This window comes from Halichoerus grypus, chromosome 14, assembly GCF_964656455.1.
Source record: "Halichoerus grypus chromosome 14, mHalGry1.hap1.1, whole genome shotgun sequence".
Taxonomy (NCBI): domain Eukaryota; kingdom Metazoa; phylum Chordata; class Mammalia; order Carnivora; family Phocidae; genus Halichoerus; species Halichoerus grypus.
This window is the reverse complement of record NC_135725.1, coordinates 89,195,028-89,221,712: the sequence shown is the minus strand read 5'-3', so window position 1 is coordinate 89,221,712 and position 26,685 is coordinate 89,195,028. Positions and strand designations below refer to the sequence as shown.

General features: G+C 50.9%; 1 protein-coding gene across 1 annotated transcript; it reads right to left on the bottom strand.

The window, feature by feature from the left end:
• Positions 1–960: 960 nt before the first annotated feature.
• Positions 961–21,719, bottom strand: PRRT1B (proline rich transmembrane protein 1B). The gene is made up of 4 exons (XM_036072568.2): positions 21,671–21,719; positions 3,782–4,215; positions 2,809–2,952; positions 961–1,709 (listed from the first exon to the last, which is right to left on the bottom strand). The coding sequence occupies exons 1-4, from the start codon at positions 21,678–21,680 to the stop codon at positions 1,560–1,562; spliced, it is 738 nt and encodes a 245-aa protein (XP_035928461.1). The 5' UTR covers positions 21,681–21,719; the 3' UTR covers positions 961–1,559.
• Between the last annotated feature and the right edge of the window lie 4,966 nt (positions 21,720–26,685).

Sequence of the window (26,685 nt, the reverse complement as noted above, 5' to 3'; positions counted from 1 at the left end):
ACCCCTTTGAGAATCTGGACACCTTCCCAGGAAAACGCCCATGAATGGCCTTCTCTCCCTGCTGGTTGGGAAGCTCCTGGCTGTCCTTAAGCCCAGGGTAAGACCCTTGCTCCCTGCTCTCCCAAAACCTTTGGCTGTGGGATTCCCTACAGAAATCCCCACCATCCCTACGCAGCTGGTCCATTCCGAGCACTCGCCACGAGCCAGGCGCTGTGCTGAACACCCATGCGGTCTCCACCGAGTCTGCCCACAACTCCAGGGACAGGTCGTACTGCCGCCACCTCATTTTACAGATGGGGAAATCTCAATTTGCTCAAGAAACCAGAAACTTGAAGGCAAGGACTGTTCTTGCGGCTGGGGCCTGGCCAAGCGAGAAGGTCACTGGCTGGGGAGCCGCAGGGGGCCTCCACTCCCTGCTCCCTAAGCCCCCTTCCTCTGCAGACTGTTCTGAGTCTCGCTAACATGGAAGGCCATTCTCAGGACCACAGCTGACTGGACTGGGGTACCAAGCACGATGCAGGGACACCCACGTACAGCTCTATAGGCCATCCAGCAGCCTCTAGGGCAACCTGAGTGCTCCCCGGTCAGGGTGGCCCTCGCCACACAGGGACCCAGTGGATCCTCCATGGGTGGGCGATAAAGTTAGGGACAGAAGGAGGGACCAGAAAATGTGCACGGAGTGGGAGTGGGGCAGAGCCGAAAGACTGCAGACAGAGGGAGTAAGCAGGAGGCGGGGAGGAGAGGAGAAAGAAGTTTCTGGTAAAGCAGCCCCATGAGTAGTGGGTCACATCTCAGAGGGGCCACACAACGTGAACAACAAACAGACCCTTGCCCCAGCTGCCTTCATGCGAACAGCGTCAGAGAGGGGCAGCCAGGGGAGCCGCCCGAGCCCAGCTGGGGACAGATGCTGCCGCGCGCCCTGCAAGGGAGCCAGGAAGTAGCAACGTGAAGCTCCGCCCAGGGGGTTGCTTTTTGTTTATTGACCAGACACGGCGGCCTTGGTTTCTGGACACGGAGTCAGCATGAGAGCACTTGTCTCCAGGGACGGGGCAGGGGCTCAGAACGATCAGCCAGGAGCTACCGGGGAGAGAGGAGGCCACTCAGCTCCTCCACAGGGAGGACCAAACGCCAGCAGCTTTGCCCGGCAGTCACCAGGCCCGGCTGCAGGTGGGAGGAGGCCGGAGTTGGCAGTGTCCTTCCGGATGGCTCTGAGGACAAGGACAGCTCTGGTCCCTTTGATGGTCTCCCGGGCATAAGGTGGAGGAAGGGCCCTGGGGCCCAGCCAGCACAGCCCTGGAAAGACCCTGGGAGGAAGCACAGAGGATGGGGGCTCCGGTGGGCCTGGGCCCAGTTCAGGTTAGGACGCTGCCTGAGGCCACCTGGAGGGGCTGGGGCCCAGCTGCAGGTGCGCCCGGGGCGGCACATCCCACCCTCTTCTGGCCCTGGGGCCCCTCCGTAGACAACCAATGGCCAGCGGCGGGGGTCACAGTCCGCAGCAAGAGTCTGTCCAGCTTGGGGGTCCTTGTGCCTCCCGGCATCCCCGAAGGAGCCAGCAGCTCTCAGGGGAGGTAGAGCGCCACCACCACATAGATGACCCAGCTGGTGGACACGAAGACCCCGAAGAGCAGGCTGAAGAGCACGAGCGAGCGGGCCTTGCGGGACGCCTCCTCAGCCTGGGCCAGGTCCCCCCTGCTCAAGGCGGCGCGCGTCTGCAACGAGACGGAGGCCGGGCGTGGACGCGGAGCCCCCGCACCCCCCCCATGCAGCCCGGACTGCGGGCACCCTGAGAAGCCTGCGACCTGCCCGGGCCACCGCGTGGGAAGCAGCAACAGCCGGGGAGGCCACAGCCGCCCGCTCCTGGGCACCTGCCCCGCGGGCCGGGCCCCGAGCCACAGCCTCGGCCTCCCCTGCCCCCCTCACAGCCCTCCTGAGACAGGGGCCGCTGTTGCCCCCGCCCTGCAGGGGAGGAAACAGAGGCTCAGTTCAGTGACCCACCTGGAGCCAGAACTCACAGGCAGGCGGCCAGTGGCCTCCAGACTCCCGCCTCCCCGCAGTCCTGAGAACTGCCTTCTCCCCACCATCCCAGCTTCATGACGGGGTGAGCCGGACCGACGGGGACGTCAGGGCCACGGCCGGGTCTGCTTTGCGCAGAAGCCCCCAGGGGCTTGCTACTCTGTTTCCTGGAACATCCTCACACGGGCATCACTGGGTCCCCAGGGACCAACCCCATGCCTGGTCAAGAATGTCAGGAGGAAGGAAGGAAGCTGTGCAGATAATGACGGACAGACAGATGGACGGATGGTGGTGGGTAGACAGGGACAGGTGGGTGGCTGAGTTAACAGATAATAGGTGAGTGGGAGAGCGTGTGGACAGATGGAGGGATGAATGGAGACTAGGGAGGTAGTAAGCAGATGGATGGGTGGGTAGACAGAGGAGTAGATGGATAGAGGGAGATGGGTAGAAATGTGTGGGTGGGTGGGTGACAGTCTCTACCCCATTGAACACAAGCTCCCACTGAGGCAGGCAGTTCCTTGGGCCTTATCAATCATTCACACCTTTGTTAGAAACTGGTTTAGCGGGATTTTCTAGTGCAGATCTCCCGTGGTCTGGGGCAGAGACAGGAGGGGCGGAGGTGGCCATCCAAGAGGGACAAGGACGCCCGGACAACCGAGCACTGATCCCCCGGTTCCTGCCACCCTCCTGAGAAAGCTGGTGACTGGGCCAGGGGCTGTGTGCCCCCCCCCCACCAGCTGGGCCCTGCCAGCCACGGGCAGGGAGCGCGGCCCCGGGCTGACCACCCCCACCTACCTCGTGGGAGTAGACGATCGCGATGAGCCCCGTGAGCAGGCAGCAGAAGAGTGTCACCAGCACGGACTCCATCATGTAGTCCTTGGGGAGGGGCCTGCGGTCCACCGCCGCAGGGGCTGGTATGCCAGCCACGGGGCCGTTGTACTGCGGGGACAGAGGCCGCCACACTGCGGTGAGGACACAGCCATCTAGGGCCACCGCCCGCCCAGTGAGGCTGCAGGTCACCGAGGGGTCAGGTCCGGGCCCCCCTCTGCCTTCTAGCTCCGCAACCCCCCGCCTGTCACCAGCCCCAGGAGTCCTCTGGCTTCTGCCCTCTACAAACCGCTCAGTCCGGGGGGGCCATCTCCGTCTCTCCCTGCCCTGACTGCGCTCCCACCACGGGGGCCTCTAAGCTCTCCCCCACAGGCACCCCAGGGTCTCTCGGCTTTTCTAAAAATCTAATCAAGTCACCTCCCACCCAAAAGCCCTGGGGCCCTCACTAGGGTCCCCACCCTCCTACCCTGTCCTCCTCACTAAGCTGAGCTGACGCCTGTCATCCCCAGGTGACTGGGGGGGGGACCGGCCACCCTCCAGCCCTGTGCCCAGAGAACCGCTCCTCCTCTCCACCTGAAAGCTCCTCTTCACCCCTCAGAACTCAGCTCAAACGCCCCCACCTCTGGGAAGCCTTCCAGGCTCGCCCACCCCCCCAGGCTGCAGAATCCTTTCCCTTCCCTCATCTGGGCATTGAAGCCCCTCTGCAGGGGTCGTGACTTTTCATCACCTACATGTGCCAACCTCTCCCCTGGCAAGGGGGGCGGTGGTGAGTGGGGGGCAGCAAGGAGGGATTCGTGGGAAGTGCCTGTGGCGCAGGGGGTCCCGGGGTGAGTGGGAGGCGGGGGGCAGGACATGGGGGCTGGGGGGGCTGCGTGGGAAGTAAGTGGGCGTGGCGCCGGGTGTCCCGGGGTGTGGGGGAGGCGGGGGCGGGCCCACTCACCACCGGGAAGGGTGCGAAGAGCGGCGGCGCGGCGGGCGGCGGGTGCAGGGCCGGGGGCGGGGGCCCGGGCTGGAAGAGGAGCGGGCCCTGCGGGAAGGGCGGGTACAGCAGCTGCACTGCCTTGGGGTCCGGCGGCGCGTAGGGCGGGGGCTCGCCTACGAAGCCGATGTTGGGCACCCCGCCGGCTGCCACCTTGGGCCCCTGCCGGGCCTCCCCCGCAGCCTCAGCCTGGGCGGGGGACGCGGCCACGGCCTCGGCTTGGGCGTCGGCCGAGGGGTCCTCCGGGGCCGGGGCCCTGCCCCCATCTGCGGCCACTTCCTCACTGGGCCCTCCGTCCTCATCCAGGAGCTGCGGGCGGCGCGGGAGTTGCGGGAGCGCAGGGCTCCGGGGGTCCTCAGAGGCTGCGGGGCCGCCGCCCCCTTTTGCATCCCCTCCTGGAAATAAACGCCAGGTGCTGTGAACCCCAAGCGCCACTGAGCCAGGTGGGACTCCTCCCCGCTCCCTGCTGCAAATCACAGCCCCTCCAGGGAGGAAGTCCAGGACGCTGCCAGTCCCCACCCTGCCCCTCCCCCGCACTCAGGCCTCTCCCGCGGGGCGCTGGAAGGATCGACCCAAAGTGTAAGCGTGGGACAAGGGGGGAAGGGGCTTGCTGGCAGTCACACGGCCGGTGCGTCACCAGGCCGGGCTAGAACACGGGCCTCGCCCCTGCTGCGCCCACTGCCCTGTTGCTGGTAGCCCGGACCAGGCAAGGGTCCGGCCAGGGCCGCGGGAGAGCTGCTCCGAGATGAGCCGAGCCGAACAGATTCCTGGCTTGAGAGGCCGGGGAGACGGGGTGCTCCAGGGTTAAGACCCCGGCTAATGGACTGACCTCAAAGAGCCAGGAGGCCACTAAGGGCCAAACGCTAGCTCTCTTTCTCAAGTAAATAAGTAAAATATTTTTAAAAACAACTTCCAAGTAGAGGCTTCAAAAACCTTTCTCTCCAGGTTACCAAGGGCTGGAGAAGGAGGGGGAGCCAGTGTTTAATGGAGGCAGATTTCAGTCAGGGAGGATGGACGTACTCGGGAGGACGGATGGTGGTAGGGTCCGCACAACAGTGCGAACGGGCTTGATGCCCCTGAACTGTGCACTTAAAAACGGTGAAGATGCAGGGGGGCGCCCCAAGAGAAAGGCTTTTTAAATACTATGGTTAAACAAGGGCGTCCGGCTGGCTCAGAGGAGCCTGTGAATCTTGATTTTGGGGTCGTGAGTTCGAGCCCCATGTTGGGTGCAGAATTTACTTAAAAAAATAAATAAAAGCCTGTGTCTCCTGTGGCTCATATCTACAAACTCTAGACAAAATACCAAAGGAGGGACACCTGGTTAAGCGTCTGCCTTCGGCTCAGGTCATGATCTCAGGGTCCTGGGATCGAGCCCCGCATTGGGCTCCCTGTTCAGCGGGGAGTCTGCTTCTCCCTCTCCCACTGCCCCTGCTTGTGCGCGCTCTCTCTCTCTCTCTCTGAGACAAATGAATAAAACAAAATACAAAAGGAAACTACCTGAAAACACTGAAAAGTGACCAAAAGTGGACAGACAGTGGAGTGGAAACAGAGAAGTGACCCTCAAAGGTGTGGGTTCCCACATACTTTCTCTCATTTCCCTCAAACCTCCAGGTGCCACCCAGAGCAACATGATGGGGCAGGACAGGTGATTAAAACCCTCCAGAGGGACGCCTGGGTGGCTCAATTAAGTGTCTGCCTTCGGCTCAGGTCATGATCCCAGGATCCCGGGATCAAGTGCTGCATTGGGCTCCCTGCTCATCAGGGAGTCTGTTTCTCCCTGTGGCCCTCCCCCTTCTCATGTGCTCTCTCTCGCTCTCTCTCTCAAATAAATGGATAAAACCTCTTAAAAAAAAAAAAAAACCCTCCAGAAACCCTGTCACGTTCTGGCTGGAAGAAGTAAGACAGGGCCCCGCAGAGTGGAAAGAGCAAGGAAATTCTTCTGTTAGGGGATGTCATGGAGGGGATGTGACCGTGGATGACCCTGCAGCTGGACCCCAGCATTCAGAGGCTCCTCACCCCCCTCCCGGTCCTGGGAACGTGGGTCCCACTTGCCTTCCTCACTCCCGGAGGCGGCCCCGAGGTCACAGCCTGAAGACGTGATGCTGAGACCATCCGGACAGTATCTGTGACTGAACCCAGTTAAGGCCTCTCTATACAGACTCGTAAGATGTGGTGGGCGGGTGCCTCGGTCCTCGGACCTACCCACCTCGTGGCCCCCGCGACGAGCCGAGCCTTGTCTGTGAGTCCCCTTGCTCGTTAACCCTGCCACCTGCCCACCTGGCCCCCCTCTCCCTTCAGTCTCTCCCCGCCTTCCAGTGTAAGGGGGCCAGTTTCGGATCACACCCAAGAAGCTCCCAAGGAGCATACAAACCAACACCTAGAAAGGAAGGAGCTGCAGAGAGGGATCCCCTGCTTCTGTGGGTGAACTGAAGTGACCAGTGTATCTCAGTGTCCCCAGGACTTTCTCAGATTCACTACTAAAAATCTCACATCCTGTGAAAACCCTTAGTCTCAGACAAACCAGGATGATTAGTCATCCCAGACCGGATCCACGCGGGTCATGGGACTCACCCCTGAGCTGCATTTGTAGGGGACAGTCCTAGAACAGCATAAAGGACCACCAAACAGGACCACCAAGCCAGCCAGAAGCAATTAACCAAATGGCAATAAGTACACACCTATCAATAATTAAATTAAATGTCAATGCAGGGGCACCTGGGTGGCTCAGTCGTTAAGCAACTGCCTTCGGCTCAGGTCATGATCCCAGGGTCCTGGGATCGAGCCCCACATCGGGCTCCTTGCTCTGCGGGAAGCCTGCTTCTCCCTCTCCCTCTCCCCCTGCTTGTGTTCCCTCTCTCACTGTATCTCTCACTGTCAAATAATAAAAATCTTAATAAATAAATAAATAAATAAATAATAAATAAATAAATAAATAAATGTCAATGCCACCCACCCTGTGGCTCAGCAGGGAGTCTGCTTCACCCTCTCCCTTTGACCCTCCCCCCAGCTCATGTGCTCTCACGGGCTCTCTCGCTCTCTCTCAAATGAATTGAAAAAAAATCTTAAAAAAAAGAACAATAGGGGCGCCTGGGTGGCTCAGTCATTAAGCATCTGCTTTTGGCTCAGGTCATGATCCCAGGGTCCTGGGATTGAGCCCTGCATCGGGCTCCCTGCTCCGTGGGAAGCCTGCTTCTCCCTCTCCCACTCCCCCTGCTTGTGTTCCCTCTCTTGCTATGTCTCTCTCTGTCAAATAAATAAAATCTTAAAAAAATTAAAAAATTTAAAAAATAACTACTCAATGGGGAGCCTACTTCTCCCTCTGCCCCTCCTCTTGCCGGCTCTCTCTCTCTGTCTCAAATAAAAATCTTTAAAAAAAAAAAAAAATTAACTTAATGTCAATGGCATAAATTCTCCAGTCAAAAGACACTGAGTGTCTGAAAGGAAAAAAAAAAAGACCCATTTGTATGCTGCCTACAAGAGACTCACTTCAGATGGAAGGACACACAGGCTGAAATTGAAGGGATAGAAAAAGGTACTCCGTGCAATTGCAAACCAGACAAAACCTGGCACAGCTATATTTATATCAAAGTAAACTTTAAAACAAACACTGTGGGGCCTCTGGGTGGCTCAGTCGGTTAAGGGTCTGACTCTCAGTTTCGGCTCAGGTCATGATCTCAGGGTCGTGAGACTGAGCCCTGTGTCAGGCTCAACGCTAGGGATGGAATCTGCTTAAGGTTCTCTCCCTCTCCCTCTGCCTCTCCGCCCCCCCACGCATGCATGTGCCCGCTAGCCCTTGGTCTATAAATACATACATACATACATAAAACAAAGACTGTAATAAGAGACAAAGAAGGGTATTACATGATACAGAGGTCCAACACGAGGGTATAGCATATAACCACGTATGCTCCCAACACGGGAGCACCTAAATATACAAGCAAATATTAACAGACCAAAAGGAAAAAACAGACACCAATATTATAATAGTAGGAAACTTCAGTACCCACATATATCAACGGATAGATCATCCAGACAGAAAAATCAATACGGAAACGCCAGCCTTAAACATGTCAGGCCAGATGGACTTAGAACTACACAGAACATTCCACCCAAAACCAAGGGAATAAACACCGTTGCCAAGCACATCAGAAACGTTCACCAGTACAGAATATACATACGTTAGGCCACGAACAAGTCTTAATAAATTCAAGACTGAACCCTTCCAAAGATCTTCTTGAACCACAGTGGTACAAAACTAGAAAGCAATTACAGGAAGGAACCTGGAAAAGTCACAAGTATGTGGAGAATCAACACCATGCTGCTGACCAACCACTGAGTCAAAGATGAAATAAAAAGGCAAATTAAAAAAAAAACAAAAAAACCTTGTGACAAATGAATATGGAAATACAACATCCCAAACGTACAGGATGCAGCCAAAGCAGCTCTAGGAGGGAAGTTCATGGTAATCAATGTCTAACCAAAAACAAGAAAAAAATCTCAAATTAATGACCTGACTTTACACCTCAAGAAGTTAGGGGGAAATGCACCCCAAAGATAGGAGAAGGAAGGAAATAACAAAGATGAGAGCAGAAATAAATAGAATAGAGACTAAAAAGACAAAAGATCAGTGAAACTAAGAGCTAGTTCTTTGAAAAGATAAAATTGACAAACCTACAGCTAGACTCACAAAGGTTTGAAAAAGACTCAAAAATCAAAAACAAAAGATGTTACAACGGATACCACAGAAACACGCAGGATCAAAGAGACTACTATGAACAATTATATGCCAATAATTTGACAACCTAGAAGAGGTCAATAAATTCCTAGAAACATACAACCTACCAAGACAGAATCGTGAAAATTAAAAAAAAACTGAACAGACCAACTACTAGTAAGGAGACCAAGTCAGTTCATCAAAAACCTCCCAACAAACACAAGTCCAGAACCACATGGCTTCATTGATGAACTCTACCAAACAGTCAAAGAATGAATAGCAGTCTTCCTCCAACACCTCCAAAAAATAGAAGCAGAGGGAACACGTTCACACTCAGTTTACGAGGCCATTACCCTGATACCAAAACAAGACGAGGAGGCCACAAGAAGAGAAAATCACAGGCCGGGGCGCCTGGGTGGCTCAGTCAGTTAAGCATCTGCCTTCGGCTCGGGTCATAGTCCCAAGGTCCTGGGATCGAGCCCTGCATCGGGCTCCCTGCTCAGCGGGGAGCCTGCTTCCTCTGCCTGCTTCTCCCCCTGCATGTGTGTGCTCGCTCTCTGTCAAATAAATAAAATCTTAAAGAAAAAAGAAAATCACAGGCCAGTGGCCCTGATTCACACAAATGCAAACATCCTCAATAAACGATAGCAAACCAAATTCAACAATACATTAAAAGGATCATGCACCATGACCCAAGTGGAATGGGATTCCAGGGAGGGTTCAACACACACACAAATGTGATACACTCACTACATTAACAAAATGAAGGAAAAAAATCATAGGATCATCCCAATAGATGCAGAAAAAGTGACAAAAGTCAACATCGAGGGGCGCCTGGGTGGCTCAGTCGTTAAGCGTCTGCCTTCGGCTCAGGTCATGATCTCAGGGTCCTGGGATCGAGCCCCGCATCGGGCTCCCTGCTCTGCGGGAAGCCTGCTTCTCCCTCTCCCCCTCCCCCTGCTTGTGTTCCCTCTCTCGCTGTGTCTCTCTCTGTCAAATAAATAAATAAAAATCTAAAAAAAAAAAAAAAAAAGTCAACATCGATTTATGATAAAAACTCTCAATGAAGTGGGTATAGAGGGAACACACCTCAATATAAGAAAGGCCACCATATATGACAAGTCCACACCTAGGATCATTCTCACTGGTGAAAAGCTGAAAGCTTTTCCTCCAAGATCAGGAACAAGTCGAGGATGGCCACTCTCACCACTGTTATTCAACATAGTACTGGAAGTCCTAGCCACAGCAATTAGGCACCAAAAAGAAACAGAAGGCATCCACATTGAAAAGGAAGAAATAAAACTCATTATTTGCAGATGAGACGATATCATATATAGAAAACCCTAAAAGCCTCCCCAGAAAACTTAGAACTAATGAATGAATTCAGTGAAGCTGCAGGATACAAAATCAATACACAAAATCTATTGCATTTCTATCCACTAGTAATGAACTATCAGAAAGAGACATTAAGAAAATAACACATTTTTTTAAAAAGAAAATAAATAAAATAACACATTTAGGGGCATCTGGCTGGCTCAGCTGGTGGAGCATGTGACTCTTGACCTCAGAGTTATAGGTTTGAGCCCCACTTTGGGTGTAGAGATTACTTAAAAATAAAATCTTAAAAAAAAAAAAAAAAGAAAGAAAGAAAACAACCCATTTACAATTGCACCAAAAGGAATAAAACACACACACAAAAAGGAAAAAGAATAAAATACCTAGGAATAAATGTATCCTTCTTTTAAAATAAACTCTACCCTCAACATGAGGCTCGAACTCACAACCCCAAGATCAAGAGTCACATGCTCCACTGATTGAGCCAGCGAGATGCCCCTAGGAATAAGTTGTTTTAAGGGGTGGGAAGGGACAGAGAGAGGGGGAGTGAAAGAAATTAAAGCAGGCTCCATGCCCACCACATGAGTGAACCCGACACAGAGCTCGACCTCACAACCCTGAGATCATGACCTGAGCTGAAATCAAGAGTCAGACGCTTAACCAACTGAGCCACCCAGGCACCCCCCACCCAGGAATAAATTTAACCATGAAGGTAAAAGACCTGTATACCAAAAATGAGAAGACAACATTAATGAAACAAAATGAAGAAGACACAAATAAATGGAAAGACATCCCATGCTCATGGATTGGAAGAACACTGTTAAAATGCTCATATCACCCAAAGCAACGTACAGATTCAGTGCAATCCCTATCAAAATCCCAGTGGAAGGGCCCTGGGTGGCTCAGGCGGTTAAGCCTCTGCCTTCAGCTCAGGTCATGATCCCAGGGTCCTGGGATCGAGTCCCGCATCGGGCTCCCTGCTCAGCGGGGGTCTGCTTCTCCCTCTCCCTCTGCTACTCCCCCTGCTTGTGCTCTCTCTCTCAAATAAATAAATCTTTTTTTAAAAATCCCAATGGCATTTTCCACAGAAATGTAACAAATGATGCTAAAATTTGTATGGAACCACAAAAGACCCTGAATAGCCAAAGCAATCTCAAGAAAGAACAAAGCTGAAGGCATCACACTCCCTGATTTCACACTATATCACAAAGAGATTGTTAAAAAAAAAGACACACAGGAAACAACAGGTGTTGGCGAGGATGCAGAGAAAGGGGAACCCTCTTGCACTGTTGGTGGGAATGCAAGCTGGTGCAGCCACTCTAGAAAACAGTATGGAGGCTCCTCAAGAAGTTAAAAATAGAGCTACACTACAATCCAGCAATTGCACAACTAGGTATTTACCCAAAGGATACAAGAATACAGATTGGAAGGGGCACATACACCCCCAATGTTCAAAGCAGCAATGTCCACAATAGCCAAACTATGGAAAGAGCCCAAATGTCCATCAACAGATGAATGGATAAAGAAGATGTGATATATATATATGATATATATATATATATATATATCATATATATATATATACACACACACACTAGAATATTACTCAGCCATCAAAAAATAAAATCTTACAACAATGTAGTTGGAGCTAGAATGTATTATGCTAAACAAAATAAGTAGAGAAAGACAAATACCTTATGATCTCACTCATATGTGGAATTTAAGAAACTAAACAGATAAATATGTGGGAAGGAAAAAAGAGAAACAAACCATAAGAGACTCTGGACTAGGGGCGCCTGGGTGGCTCAGTCGGTTAAGAGTCCAACTCTTGGTTTCAGCTCAGGTCGTGATCTCAGAGTCGTTAGATTGAGCCCCACCTTGGGCTCCACACTCAGCACTGAGACTGCTTGGGATTCTTTCCCTCTTCCTCTCCCTCCCCCTCTGCCCCTCCCCCCTGCTCCACAGGCTCTCTCTTGCTCTCAAATAAATAAATAAATAAAATCTTAAAAAAAAAAAAAAAGACTTGACTCTAGAGAACAAACCAAGGGTTGCTGGAGGGGAGGTGGGCAGGGCAATGGATTAAATAAGTGATGGGTATTAAGGGGGGCAATTGTGATGAGCACTGGGTGTTGTATGTAAGTGATGAATCACTGAAGTCTACTCCTGAAACCAATATTGCACTGTATGTTAACTAGAATTTAAATGAAATTTGAAAAAAATAAAATAAAAAATAAACCAGACACATAGATCAATGAAACAGAGAGCTCAGAAATAAACCCATGTATATATGGTCAATTAATTTACGGCAGAGGAGCCAAGAACAGACAATGGAGAAATGAGAGTCTCTTCAATAAATGGTGTTGGGAAAACAGCCACATGCAAAAGAATGAAACTGGACCACTTTCTTACACCATACAGAAAAATTAACTCAAAATGGACTGAAGACTTGAATTTAAGACCTGAAACCATAAAGTTTCTGGAGGAAAACATAGGCAGAAAGCTTCCAGACATCAGTCTTAGTGATGATATTTTGGATTTAACACCAAAAGCAAAATGAAAGCAAGAAAAGTAAAAATAAGCAAGTGGGACTATATCAAACTAAAAGGCTTCTGCACAAAGAAACCATTGACAAAATGAAAAGGCGACATACTGAATGGGAGAAAATATTTGCAAATCATGTATCTGATAACAGGCTAATATCCAAACTATGCAAAGAATTCATACAACTTAATAGCAAAAACAAAAACCCCATACCATCCAAGTAAAAAATAGGCAGAAGACCTGAATAGACATTTCTCCAAACAAGACATACAGATGGCCAACAGGTGCACGGAAAGATGCTCAACATCAGTCATCACCAGGGAACTGCAAGGAGACATCACATCACACCTATCAGGGTGGCTAGCATCAAAACCAAGAAATGACAAGTGTTGGCGAGGATGTGGAGAAAAAGGAACCCTTGTGCACAGCTGCTGGGAATGCAAACTGGTGCAGCCACGAGGGGAAACAGTAGAGCCTCCTGAAAGAATTAAAAATAGAACCACCAAGAGGCGCCTGGGTGGTGCAGTCAGTTAAGCATCCGACTCTTGGTTTCGGCTCAGGTCATGATCTCAGGGTCAGGAAATGGAGCCCCACATCATGCTCCTCACTCAGCGTCGAGTCTGCTTAAGACGGTCTCTCTCCCTCTCCCCCTCCCCCCATGCATGCTCTAATAAATAAATAAAATGTTTATCTGACAGAGAGAGCAAGCGAGCACAAGCAGGGGGAGTGGGAGAGGGAGAAGCAGGCTCCCCACTGAGCAGAGAGCCTGAGGAGGGGCTCGATCCCAGGACCCCGGGATCATGACCTGAGCTGAAGGCAGTCGCTTAACGACTGAGCCACCCAGGCGCCCCATAAAGAAGAAAAGAGGGGAAGGGAGGCGAGGGGAAGGGAGGGGAGGAAAAGGAAAAAAGAAGAAGAAAAAAGGAAAAAAAAAGAAAGAGACAGAAAACTGGACCACAGCTGGACGCCCCACTCACGAAGGGGCCACAGAACTCGGGATCTGAGAGCCACGGCTGACTGCCGGCTAAAACACAACAAATCAACATCTCCCTGGGAATTCTAACGGGGCTAAGAATCTACACAACCTAATAGTCACAAGGTCCGGGACACGGTACAAGATAACGTGCCACACAAAGAACCAGGAAGATGTGCCCGGTCCTCTCGGGAGGAGCCGGACAAGCAGAGGCGCGCCCGAGGGGACCGCCCGAGGGGACCGACTTGCGGGGACTACCCGCAGAGCTGCCGTCACGACTGTGCTCCAGGAGAGAAAGAGAAATATGCCTGAAATAAGTTCTCAACAGAGAATAGAAACAATTCTTTAAAAAGGAACCAAATAGAAATTCTCAACTAAGGCATATAATGTCAAATTAAAAACTCATCGGTTGCTCTCCATAGCAGAAGGCAGGGGACGGGGGTAAAAACGAGTCTCTGAAGGTGCAACACACCCATCAGAAGAACAGAAAGAAGAAAGTAAAGGAGGAAAAAGGAAAAGAACCAAACCTCAGGGACCTGTGTGGTAACACAAGAAGGTCTAAATGGATGGGTCAGTGAAGTCCCAGGAGAGACTTGGGGGGAAAATATATTTGAAGTACTAACAGATCCAAACTTCACAAATTTGGTCAAAGACCAATTTACAGATGCATAAAACTTGGAAAATCCAAAGCAGGGACTCTGGGGGAAACTAAATGCATCTTCCTATAACTTCTCGAAACCAATAATAGTACTAAAGTCTTGAAAACAGAAGAAGGCAGAAGAAAATGCAAGACCTCTATTGAAATAACTTGAACTTCCATAAACATTCGATAGACAGCTAGGTCAGAAGACAATAGATCGGGATCTTACAGTGCCGAAAGAATGGTCAACCCAGAAACTGAGACCTAAAGAAAATGTGCTTGAGGAATAAAGGTATGTATTAGTTTTCTGTCATCATCTAACAAAGTAACCACAAACACAGCTTAAAACCACCCATCCGCCTCACACCCATTATAATCACTAGAATTAAACAACAACATCAAACAAACAAAAAACCCAGGGATGCCTGGGTGGCTCAGTCAGTTAAGCTCAGTCAGTTAAGTATTTGCCTTCGGCTCAGGTCATGATCCCAGGGTCCTGGGATCGAGCCCCACATCGGGCTCCCTGCTCTGTGGGGAGTCTGCTTCTCCCTCTCCCGACCCCCTGCTTGTGTTCCCTCTCTCTCTGTGTCTCTGTCAAATAAATAAAATCTTTAAAAAAAACACACACACAAAAATAACCATGTCAGGAATGAAAAAGGGGTTATCATCACAGATCCTACAGACATTAAAAGAAAATTAAGAGAATACTATGAACAGCATTATGCCAACAAATCTGACAACATAGGTGAAAGAAGTTTCTCTTTCCAGCTCTCCAAAATTGACCCAAGAAACAGGAAACCTGAATAATTGTATATCTATTAAAGAAATTAAATTTGTTATCAAAAACAGAAAAGTTCTTTGCCCAGATGGTTTCACTGTTAAAGTCTATCAAACACTCAAAGAAGAAAATAACACTAACTTTACACAGGTTTTTTTTTTAATAGAGGAGGTAAGATCACTGCCCAACTCATCTGATGAAGCCAGCATAAACCTGACACCAAAAGCCAAAATAGGAAAATTATAGACCAATATCCCTTATGAATATAAGCACAAAAAAATCCTTAATAAAATAATAGCAAATTAAATCCAACAATACATAAAAATACCTCACCATCAAACAGGATTATTCAAGGTTGGTTCAACATTCAAAAAAAGCAATATAATTCACCATATTAACAGAATAAAGGAGAAAAACCATATTATCATTTCAAAGGATGTAGAGAAAACATGACAAAATCCAACACCCATTAATGGTTAACAAACAACCTTTTAACAAACTAATAATAGTAGAGAGTATCCTCAGATTGATAAAGGGCATCTGTGAAAAGCCTACAGCTAACCACACTCTTAATGGTAAAAGACCAAATTGCTTCCCTTTTCTCCCCAGGATCGGAAACAAAGTAAGGATGTCCACGTTCACCACTTCTACTTAACACTATTCTGATGGGCTTCACCATATCAATAAGGCACAAGAAATAAAAATCACAGACTGCAAAAGGAGTAAAACTCTCCTTGTTTGCAGATGATTTGCTTGTTATATAGAGAATCCAGGAAATCCACACCAATTCCTAAAATGAATAAATGGATTTAATATAGTCAAAGTTCACAAGACTAATATACAGAATCAATTATGTTCTTATGCACTACTAGCAAATAATTGGAAAACAAATTAAAACTAAAATCCAAATCACAGTAGCACCAACATAACTGGAAAATAACTAAGAATAAATTGAACCAATGAATTCCAAAACATCTACACTGAAAATTACAAAGCACTGCTGATAAATTAAAGAAGTCCCAAATAAATGGAAAAGTATATACCATGTTCATTGTTCAGAACACTCAAACTCTTAACAATTTTCTCCACATTCATCTATAGATTCATTGCAATCACAATCAAAATTCCAGCAGTCTTTTTTCTCTAAGATTTTTTTTTTTTTTTTTTTGAGAGAAAGAGAGAGAGTGGGGCTAGGGGCAGAAGGAAAAGGAGAGAGAGAATCCCAAGTGGACTCCTCGACAAGTGTGGAGCCCAATGCAGGGCTTGATCCCACAACTCCGAGACCATGACCCACGCCAAAAACCAAGAGAACGTCGCTCAACCGACTGAGCCACCCAGGTGCCCCATCCAGCAGGTTTTTTTTTAAGATATAGAAAGTGACAAGCTCATTTTAAAATTTTTACAAAAATAGAAAGCACCTAGAATCACCAAAACAATTTTCAAAAGGAGGACAAAATTGGAAGAATCTACCTGATTTCAAGACTTACTATAAATCCAAGATAAACCAGATGGTTCATTACAAATGAAATGATAGACACACACGTCAATGAAGCGCGCGTGTACACACACACACCACACACACACACACACACGGTCAGTTGATTTTTGCCAAAGTTTCTAAGGCAATTCAGTGAAGGAAAAAAAGCCTTTTTTTTTTTTTTTTAAAGATTTTATTTATTTATTTGACAGAGAGAGACACAGTGAGAGAGGGAACACCAGCAGGGGGAGTGGGAGAGGGAGAAGCAGGCTTCCCGCAGAGCAGGGAGCCCGATGTGGGGCTCGATCCCAGCACCCTGGGATCATGACCCGAGCTGAAGACAGACGCCTAACGACTGAGCCACCCAGGCGCCCCGAAGAAAAGCCTTTTTAATAACTGAAATAGGATCGACTGATTACCTGCATGGAAAAAAGTGAATATTGACTCTTCCTCACAACATCCACAGGAAATAATTCTGAAGGGATCATAAACCTAAATGTAATACCTGAAACTATAAAACTCCTAGATTAAACATAGAAGATCTGTGGGATCTTAGGATGGATAAAGATTTCTTATATATGACACCAAAAGTATGATCCATAAGAGAAAAAATTTGTAAACTGGACTTCAAAATTAAAACAAAAAAACTTTTCCTCTTCAGAAGACATCACTAAGCTGCACAGCAAAGGAAACCACCAACAAAACTGAAAGAAAACCTACCGAATGGAAGATATGTGCAAATGACACACATGACAAAGGATTAGTATCCAAAATACATAAAGAACTTCTACAACTCAACACACGCAAAAAAACAATCATTATCCATGTCTTCTGCCCATTTTTAGACATTTCTCCAAAGACATACGGATGACCAACGGACACACGAAAAGATGCTCATCATCATTCATCAGCAGGGAAATGCAAATCAAAACCACAATGAGGGGTGCCTGGGTGGCTCAGTCATTAAGAGTCTGCCTCCGGCTCAGGTCATGGTCCCGGGGTCCTGGGATCGAGCCCTACATCAGGCTCCCTGCTCCGCGGGAAGCCTGCTTCTCCCTCTCCCACTCCCCCTGCTTGTGTTCCCTCTCTCACTGTGTGTCTGTCAAATAAATAAATAAAATCTTAAAAAAAAAAAAAACACAATGAGATATCACATCAGTCAATCAATACCACAAGAAACAACAAGGGTTGGCAAGGATGTAGAGGAAAAAGAACCCTTGTGCACTATTGGTGGGAATGCAAACTGGTGCAGCCACTGTGGGAGACAGTATGGAGGTGCCTGAAAAAAGTAAACACAGGGACACCTGGGTGGCTCAGTTGGTTAAGCATCTGACTTGAGCTCAGCTCACGTCTTGATCCCAGGATCGTGAGTTCAAGTCCCCTGTTCAAGCTCCCTCTCCCAGCATGGAGCCTACTTAAATTTTAAAAAAAAGAAGAAAGAGGGGCGCCTGGGTGGCTCAGTTGGTTAAGCGACTGCCTTCGGCTCAGGTCAGGATCCTGGAGTCCTGGGATCGAGTCCCGCATCGGGCTCCCTGCTCAGCGGGGAGTCTGCTTCTCCCTCTGACCCTCCTCCCTCTCATGCTCTCTGTCTCTCATTCTCTCTCAAATAAATAAATAAAATCTTTAAAAAAAAAAAAAAAAAAAAAAGAAGAAAGAAAACAGAACTACCTTATGATCCAGTAATTCCACTACTGGGTATTTACCCAAAGATTACAAAAACACTAATTCAAAGGGATACATTCAAAGGATATCTAATTCAAAGGGTTACCTGCAGCATTATTCACAATAGTCAAGACATGGAAGCAGTCCAAGTGTCCATCAGTAGACGAATGGATAAAGAAAAGGTGGTAGAGAGAGAGAATATTATTCAGCTATGAAAAGAATGAAATCAGGGCCCCTGGGTGGCTCAGTGAGTTGGGTGTCTGCCTTTGGCTCAGGTTATGATCTTGGGATCCTGAGATGGAGCCCCGCATTGGGCTCCCTGTGGGGGGTGGGGAATGGGGGAGTCTGCTTCTCCCTCTGCCCCTCAGCCCTGCTCGTGCTCTCACCCTACTCTTAAATAGGTATGAAATTAAAAAAAAAGAAAAAAGAATGAAATCTTGCCATTTGCAATGACATGGATAGAGCTAGAGAGTATGATGCTAAGCAAAATAAATCAGAGAAAGACAAATACCCTATGATTTCACTCATATGTGGAATTTAAGAAACAAAAGAGATGAGCAAAGGGGGAAAAGAGAGAGAGGGAGACAACCCAAAAAGCAGAGTATTAACTGTAGAGAACAAACAGATGGTCAGCAGAGGGGAGGTGGAGGGGGGGAAATGGGTGAAATAGGTGGTGGGGATTAAGAGGACACTTATCTTGATGAGCACTAATTATGGAATTATTGAATCACTATATTGTACACCTGAAACTAATAACACTCTACGTTAACAACACTGGGACTTTTTTGTAAGCCAATATTTAAAAAAAAGAAAACCATCAGTAAGAACATACACAGGCAAGTCACAGAATGGGAGAAAAATATTCATAACACATGTATCAGGCAAAGGAGTTGTATCAACAATGCATAAAAAACTCCCACAATTCAGCAGGTCAAACATCCCAATGAGAAAATGGATGAAAGATTTGTGAACACTCCACCAAAGAGGATATTCAAATGATCGATGAGCACATAAAAAAGATGTTCGGTGTCAGCAGTCGCCAGAAACGCCATCAGAATTACAAATGCCAAAACCAGGAGGTATCACTACACACCCATTGGGGGGCTGGGATTAACCACCACCGACAATGCTGACCCCAACACCCCAGCTCTCAGGCACAGCGGGTGAGAAAGGAAAACAGTGAAACCACGTTGGGAAACACGTCAACTGTTCCTTTTAAAAGTTAAGCATACACCTGCCATAGGATCCAGCTACCCCACTCATAGGCATGGACCCGAGAGAAAAATAGGACCACGTAAAGACCTGTTCACAAATATCTGTAGCAGGGGCACCTGGGTGGCTCAGTGGATTAAGTGTCTGCCGTCCTCGGCTCAGGTCATGACCCCAGGGTCCTGGGATCGAGCCCCACATCGGGCTCCCTGCTCAGTGGGGAGTCTGCTTCTCCCTCTCCCTCTGCTGCTCCCCCTCTGGTCTCTCTATGTCAAATAAATAATATCTTTAAAAAAATAAAATAAAATCTTTAAAAAAATACATGTAAATGCCCAAGAAGATTTAAACACACACACACACAAATATTTGTAGCAGTTTGAGAAACACTACACGCTTGTGTGAAGCCACTCAGTTTGGGCTAGTTTGTTACACAGCATAAGCCAACAGAGAACTGAGAGAGGAGGTTTCCTCTGGCAACCAGAGCCAAGTGCGGGAAGTGGCCGGAACGCGAGCAGGAAGGAAGCAGGGGGGACAGAGGGACAGGTGACAGTGCCCTGAGCAGAAGGGAGGGACGTGGGCAAGTGGCCAGACCCGGGCAGGACTGAGGAGGTGTGCCGGCCTGACAGTGTGCAGGGGGGTGGCGGGAAGAGCAACATGGGGAGTGACAGGCACAGCAGACCCCCCTCATCTCCTCCGGGCTGGTGCCACTCAAGAGCTGGAGCCCAGGGACCATGCCGCCTGGGCCCCTTCACCTCCCTGTGCCTCTCAGTTTCCGCACCCTTAAAATGGGGACACCACCAACTCCTGGGGTTGCCGTTGGGATTAAATGGGGGTAAAGTGCTCCTCACACTGGCTACTGTGACCCGAGGTTAGGAAGAGACTGGAAGAGGACGACAGACACCAGTCAGACCCCAGTCCCTGTAGAGGCCTCGTGAGATGCTCTTGAGAACTCCAGGGCCCCAACCTCACTGCCGCCCCCAAGGGCTGGGGTTCTTCAACAACCAAGCCTACAACACTGGGGGATGGAGGGAAGTCCTGTCTGCTGTCTGCCGGGGAGGCTGCTTCTTACTCAAAGCCGCCACCCCTCCACACGGAGCCCCCAAACGGCCTTCTGCGTAGGGGATACACCGAGGCACCCAGCCAGGCCGCTCTTGTGGGGCACCTACCACGGACCAGTGCTGTGGGCTCGGAAACGCAGTTCTGTACACAAACCCTATGAAAAGATCACGATTTCAGCAGGTTCAGGCGCCCGGGGGCTGCCGAGCGCATGAAGCTGTGCAGGTAACACGTCCAGGTGAAGGCTAATGGCAAGGCCATGACCTGCAGCGACCATGACTGAGCATCTATGAGGTGCCGGGCCCTGCACCCCGTCCCCCCGACAGTCCATCCGCATGAACGCGGACGGGGCCCAGCAAACGCGTGAAGTCTGGCTGCACCAGCTGTGGCCCCTGACGCGCGCTCCATACCTCAGACGCCTCATCTGTGAAATGGGAAGAGTAACAATCACTTCGAAATAAGAACCGTGAAGCTCTGCCCGCTCTCTTCTAGTGTCTCAGGTCATGGTCAGCGGCACCTGCCCCATTGCACAGGGGCGCGAAGGGGGGCCGACGGCCGCTCCCCGGGGGCCCCGCCAGATGCAGATGCGCTCCGGAGGCCGGTCCCTCACAGAGGCTGGTCCCTCGCAGAGGCCGGCCCGGCACAGCCCCAATTATCATAACAAAAACCGCAGCTTCCCGGGGCCCCCGCCGGGGCAAATACCTGGCCCGATGGCGCGGAGATAGGGCTGCTGAGTAAATAAATTTGCTGGCGGGGCTGCTGGGCCCGAGGCCTCGGGTTCTCGGGTTCTCGACACCCGAGCCTCCGCGGACATTCCAGCCGCGAGGGGGGCGGAGGGCGGGCGGCGCCGGGCGCAACCCCCCCCCACCCGAAGCTCCGGGCGCATCCCCCACCTCGGCCCCCCGCCCCGCCAGCCTGGGGCTCCCGAGCACAGGGCCCGGTCCCGGGGTGGGGGGGCCGTCGAAGCTCCCGGAACGAGCCTCTCTCGGCCCCGCCCTTGCTGCCCATCTCTCTGCTCCGTCCCCGCACCCCGTTCCATCGCGCCGGCCTCCGTGCGGTCTCTCCCCGCCGCGGCTCCCTCCCCGACCCCGTCTCGGTCCTCCACCCCCAGCCCAGCCCAGCCCACCCCCGGCCAGGGCCCCTGCCCTCGCTCTAAGAACTTCTGCGTGGCCGGAGGGGCGGGCAAAGTCACCAGGTGGAGGACGGGGCGTGGGGGAGAAGAGGGGAAAACGCCCCCCAAGTGGCCCGGCGCGGGGCACCTGCTGCCCGCCCTTCCCCCTCCCCTCCCGCAGGGGCGCCCAGGGAGCTGGAGAGGAGCGCCGCCTAAGTTGCCAGAACTTTCCATAGCATCCTCCTGGCGTTCTGGGTTCTGGAGGAGGGGGTCCCAGGGCCAGGTTGGGCCCCGCGGGAGGAGCTCCCGGGCCCGCCCCCCGCCGCGGCGCCGGGACCCCCCGGGAGCCCTCACCTGCGTCCATGGCGCACGCCGCCCGCTGCCCGCGCCCCGCCTCCCGCCGCCGTCGGGCCGGGCTCGCCTGGCGCCGCGGGCTCGGGTTTCCTGGTGGCGGCTGCGCGGCCGGTTAATGATTGACCGCCTTGATGGCCCGCCGCTGCGCCAGCAGGTGGCCCCGCGCGCGCCGAGCAGGGGGTGGGGGTGGGGGGAGGGGCCGGGGGACCCGAGAGCGCACGGCGACACCGGCGTGGCCCACGAGCCCGGGGAATCGCGGCTGCCCGACCGGCCTTTCCATTTTCTGCAGCAAGAAAGGCCAGAAAGGAAGAGTTTCACGTGAAATCTCAGTTTTTAAAACAACGTGTGTGCGTGTCTGCTCCACGAAGCTTGCCGGACCGGGGAACTTGGAGCAGGGCCCGGTGCGAACACCTAGATAAGGCTAGAGGGGCTACACCGAGCGGCCAGAGGTCTTTGTAAATTCCTAGCCGAGCTCCCCAGAGCGGAAGGGAGGTCCCCGGGGACCAGAGGAGAAGCGCCTGGTAGGCTCGGGGGCGCGCGCAGCCCTGGGGGCTGGGGGTGCGCCGTGGTGGGGTGGCGGTCCTGGCGGGCAGGGCTTGAGCTGTACACCCAGATGTGGACGGGAGAGGACGCCGTGGTGGGCGCCGGCCACAGGGGCTGCCTCGTTGGAAGAGGATTTAAAGACGCTGAAAGTGACTAGAAGTTGTTCTGCTTTTCATCATCACCGACAGTGATTCTAAACTATGTCAGGGACAAAACACTCCGCCTGAAAAAAATATTTTGTTGGTCTAAGTTCTGAACAATTGCTGTGGTTATTGCTGGCTCAGAGAAAGCTAGCGGATAGGCTTTCACCCTCCTGGCAAGGAATAGCAGAATCCTCTCCTGGGACGATGATCAGCCCAAGAGAAAAGATACAGAAATACCAGGGTTTCCTGCATGAAAATACTCGGCCTAGCAAACGTCCCACACACTCAGAATTTCCAACCATCCGGCTAGTCCCCTGCTCTTAGATTTCATCAGGCGAGGGCCCCCCACTGTAGATCTAAAGAAAGCAGGTCACGTGAGAGAGGCACAGATTAAACACATGGAAGAAATTATGAGTAAACAGAGCATGCAGAGAGAAGAAAACTTTTAAAACCTTTCTTCAGGATCCTCAGAGATTCCAGAAGACATCCATGAAACAAGAACAAGACACTATAAAAAAGAACATTCATTAAACAAAACAAAAACACCCTTGAGAATTCAAAAGCTGACATCAGAAATAAACAGTGAGGGAATTGATTCAGGGAGAACTAAGATGTCAGACTGAAACATGGATCTACACAAAGAAGTGTAGAAATGGAAAACTCAGAGTACAGTAAAAAATGTCTTTAGTTTTAATTGTGCTAAAAGGTAACTGACAAACTAAGGCAAAAAAAAAAAAGGCAATGTACTAAATGTTTCTAGCACATTTTTTTTAAGTGAGCTCTATGCCCAGTGTGGGTCTTAAACTCAAGATCCTGAGATCAAGGGTCATGTGAGCTACCAAATGAGCCAGCCAGGTGCCCCTGCTTCTAGCACATTTAAAGGTAAATTGTATGGGGCGCCTGTGTGGCTCGGTTAAGCATCCGACTCGTGATCTCAGCTCAGGTCTTGATCTCAGGGTTGTGAGTTCAAGCTCCATGCTTGGAATGGAGTCTACTTTAAAAAACAAAGTAAATTATACAACAGTATAGTAACCGCACAAAAGATGGAAAGGAAAATAGGGGTCTACGTAGAGAAAAAGCAGACCTTACACTACATGTAAAGACTGATGCATATAAAAAGCAGTCCTTACTATACCTGGACCCAAATCTCAGTTTCTAAATACCAGTCTCCAATAAAAGAAACCAGGAACCCTTGGGGAAGTGCTGGATTCCAAGGCAGTGGCAGGGAAAACATAAGGTGAGCCTAGAGCATGCTGTAATACCAGAAGGTGATGAAGTGCTTTAAAAAAAAAAGATACAGGAACAAACATAAAATTGGTCCCTATGGCCAAAATTGGAATAAACTGGGTAACAAAATAATCCCATCATGATATAGCCCAAGAATAAAATAAATATCCATAAGCCCATGCTGATATAAATAACTGAATAAATAAATGGGAGAGAAGAGACAGCTCTCTTTTCACAGCAGAATCCCAATAAATAGCAGAAGGAATGAGGGAAATAGAAAATCACCATTAGAACCTCATAGTAATCATTGCCCCAGGCAAGACCCACCAACAGATGCTAAGCCTAGCAGGTGAAAGTTGTTTAAGCAGAAACAATACTTGGATAGTCTCGAAGTACCTCCTTCAGCATACTTTCCAAGTACAAAGGGAAGGACAGTAAGTTTACAGTGGGAACCCTAGCAGACACCCCCGTAGCCAGGTGATCAAGATTAACATCAGCAGTGACACCTGAGGACATCACCTGTCCCCGTGATGCCCGCTCATCCTCTACTTGAGGAGTCTCCCTCTCCCTCTGCCCCTCCCCCAGCTCGTGCTCGTTCTCTCAAATAAATGAATCTTTAAAAAAAAAAAAGACACTTGGTCAGCTCTTCAAGTGCTGAGTACCAGCCTGCGTTCAATAAAAGCTTAAAGACCTACCTGGAATGAACGACATTTTTGCAGGTGATTGGGGCTGGCAAAGGGGCTGGGGACGGAGGGCAGCCTTGGAGAGCAGGGGGTGGGGGATGGTGAGGACAGAAGCAGAGGATCCCAGAGGGTTGTCCCTGTTCACTTTTACCAGTCCTGCCTCACTTGCTTCTGAGAAACCCAGCGGCTGCTCAGCTCCGTGCCCCATTTAGCAACAACAAATGTTTACCATGTGGAGCGGAGGCTCAGCCCAGCAAGCCAGCAGGGGCCTGCCTTCGTGGGGCTTCTGCTCTCCAGACAAGCATCATGCAGGAGATTGCAGAAGCCATGGCTTAACTGCAGCTGTGCCTGGGGCCTCCCAGGAGAAATGCCCAGGCCACCGAGGACCTAGACTGGCCTCGCCCAGTCCAGCTGGGGAGGGATGCTGGTAAGAGTCAGCCCTCCAAAGGGTAGGATGGGACAGTGGGGAGGAAGGGTCCAGGCCTGGGGCTTGGTGGGAGTCTGTGAGAGTCAGATAAAAAGTGATTGGGGAGGGGCGCCTGGGTGGCTCAGTCGTTTAGCGTCTGCCTTTGGCTCAGGTCATGATCCCAGGGTCCTGGGATCGAGCCCCGCATCGGGCTCCCTGCTCCGCGGGAAGCCTGCTTCTCCCTCTCCCGCTCCCCCCTGCTTGTGTTCCCTCTCTCGCTGTGTCTCTGTCAAATAAGTAAGTAAATAAATAAATAAATAAAAGAAGTGGTTGGGGACTGGCTGGTTAACAGGTTCTATCTCTGAGTACTGGTTAGCCTTGGAAGGGCAGTCTCTCCCCGTGGAGCCTGGAAGGCCCCAGATGCCAGAGCATCAAACAAACAAATAAAGTGAGTTAATAAAATAGGGCCTATGAGGAATGGATGTCAAAGAGACACAGAATGGAAGAGAACACAGAACAGGTACCTTCTCTGGGCCAGGCCCTGCACCAACCCCATGGTGAGCTTTCTGGCATAAAAGCAGCTTATCTAAGCCCTGCTCTTTTGGGCTGAGTTGCCCAATCTGGCCCTAGCCCAGGACGCCCAAACCACCCCACCCGCAGACCCTAACAAAAGCATGAGTCCCCGGTCCTGCCTCTCTGTCTGCACTCTGCCTTGACCTCCCTGTGTGGCCCCTCAAGGCCGGACCTGTGCGTAATAAACGTCTCTATTGCAATATCTCTGTGGTCTGACTGAAACTCTGCTCGCCCTTCAGCACCCCGAGCTCCACTTAACAAATGTTCATTTTAAAAAGTCATAGCAGGGGCGCCTGGGTGGCTGTCGTTAAGCGTCTGCCTTCGGCTCAGGTCATGATCCCAGGATCCTGGAATCGAGCCCCGCATCAGGCTCCCTGCTCCGCAAGAAGCCTGCTTCTCCCTCTCCCTCTCCCCCTGCTTGTGTTCTCTCTCTCGCTGTCTCTCTCTGTCAAATAAATAAATAAAAATCTTAAAAATAAATAAATAAAAACTTATAGCATTGCCCCATTTGGGAAGAAAGGAAAGGCAGAGGAATCACATAACTGCCAGAGGTCACTCAGCAGAGGCAAGGCTTGACCACTCTCTCAGCCCGGAGCCTGGCTCCTAACCCCGCTCCGCTCACTGTGAGCAGGAGCAGGGTCCTCCCGGTTTTAAGCTCCTGCCTAAGTTCCTCTCATGTCCCTTCATCAGCTTCAGTCTGTCCAGGTCACAGAGCTCAGGAGGTCCCAGGCCCCTGGCACCCCCGCGCCCCCATCAGCAGAAGCTGCCTGTAACCGCTCCTGAGATGGGTTAGTGCTTCTGAAGTTACATAAACAGCGACTTTGCCTGCTGTCTGCGTGTTACTGTAGTCTCTCCGGCTTCACACCTCATCAAATATTCATGCGGGGCTCACAGTGCATTAGGAGCTCCATCCACAGAGACAGTCTTGATGCCTTGGGGGAAATACACAATTAGAATCGATCAGCATTTGCCTTCTCTGTGCCAGGCACCGGGGGTTCAGGGGTGCCCAGCCGACTCCGTCTCGGCTTCCTTGGCTCACAGCCTGCCTAATGCTGGAGTCGAAAGTCATCGCTGTCACCACCACGTGCTGGGAAGGTTGAGGAGGCGACACTTGCTGCAGGGCAATGGGGAGCCTCTGAAGGCGGGGGTGGGGGGACCAGCGGCACGATCAGGGCAATGTTAGGAAACTCCGATGGCCCCCGTGGAGCACCGGCGGCGGGGGGCTGACTTGCCGGCCCTGGCGCTACCCTTGCCCCCCTCCCCCAGCCCCGCAGTCTCCGGGGTGGGATCATCCCCGACGCCCCCAGGCACCGGAGGCGCGGACGGAGGGAACCCTCGCGGTCACCGCCTCTGCTGGGGAGGCCGCCCGGCGTCTGGGGACTCCTGCAGCCAGCTGCGCTATTGAGTGGCTTTCGTCCTTTGCAGCAAACCCGCAGCACC

Bases quoted from the DNA above. Each gene is read 5' to 3' on its own strand.
- PRRT1B (XM_036072568.2), bottom strand. The intron at 2,953-3,781 runs GTGAGTGGGCCC...CTGTCCCCGCAG, and splicing joins TCTTCGCACCCTTCCCGGTG to TACAACGGCCCCGTGGCTGG. The intron at 1,710-2,808 runs GTAGGTGGGGGT...GTCTCGTTGCAG, and splicing joins CGATCGTCTACTCCCACGAG to ACGCGCGCCGCCTTGAGCAG.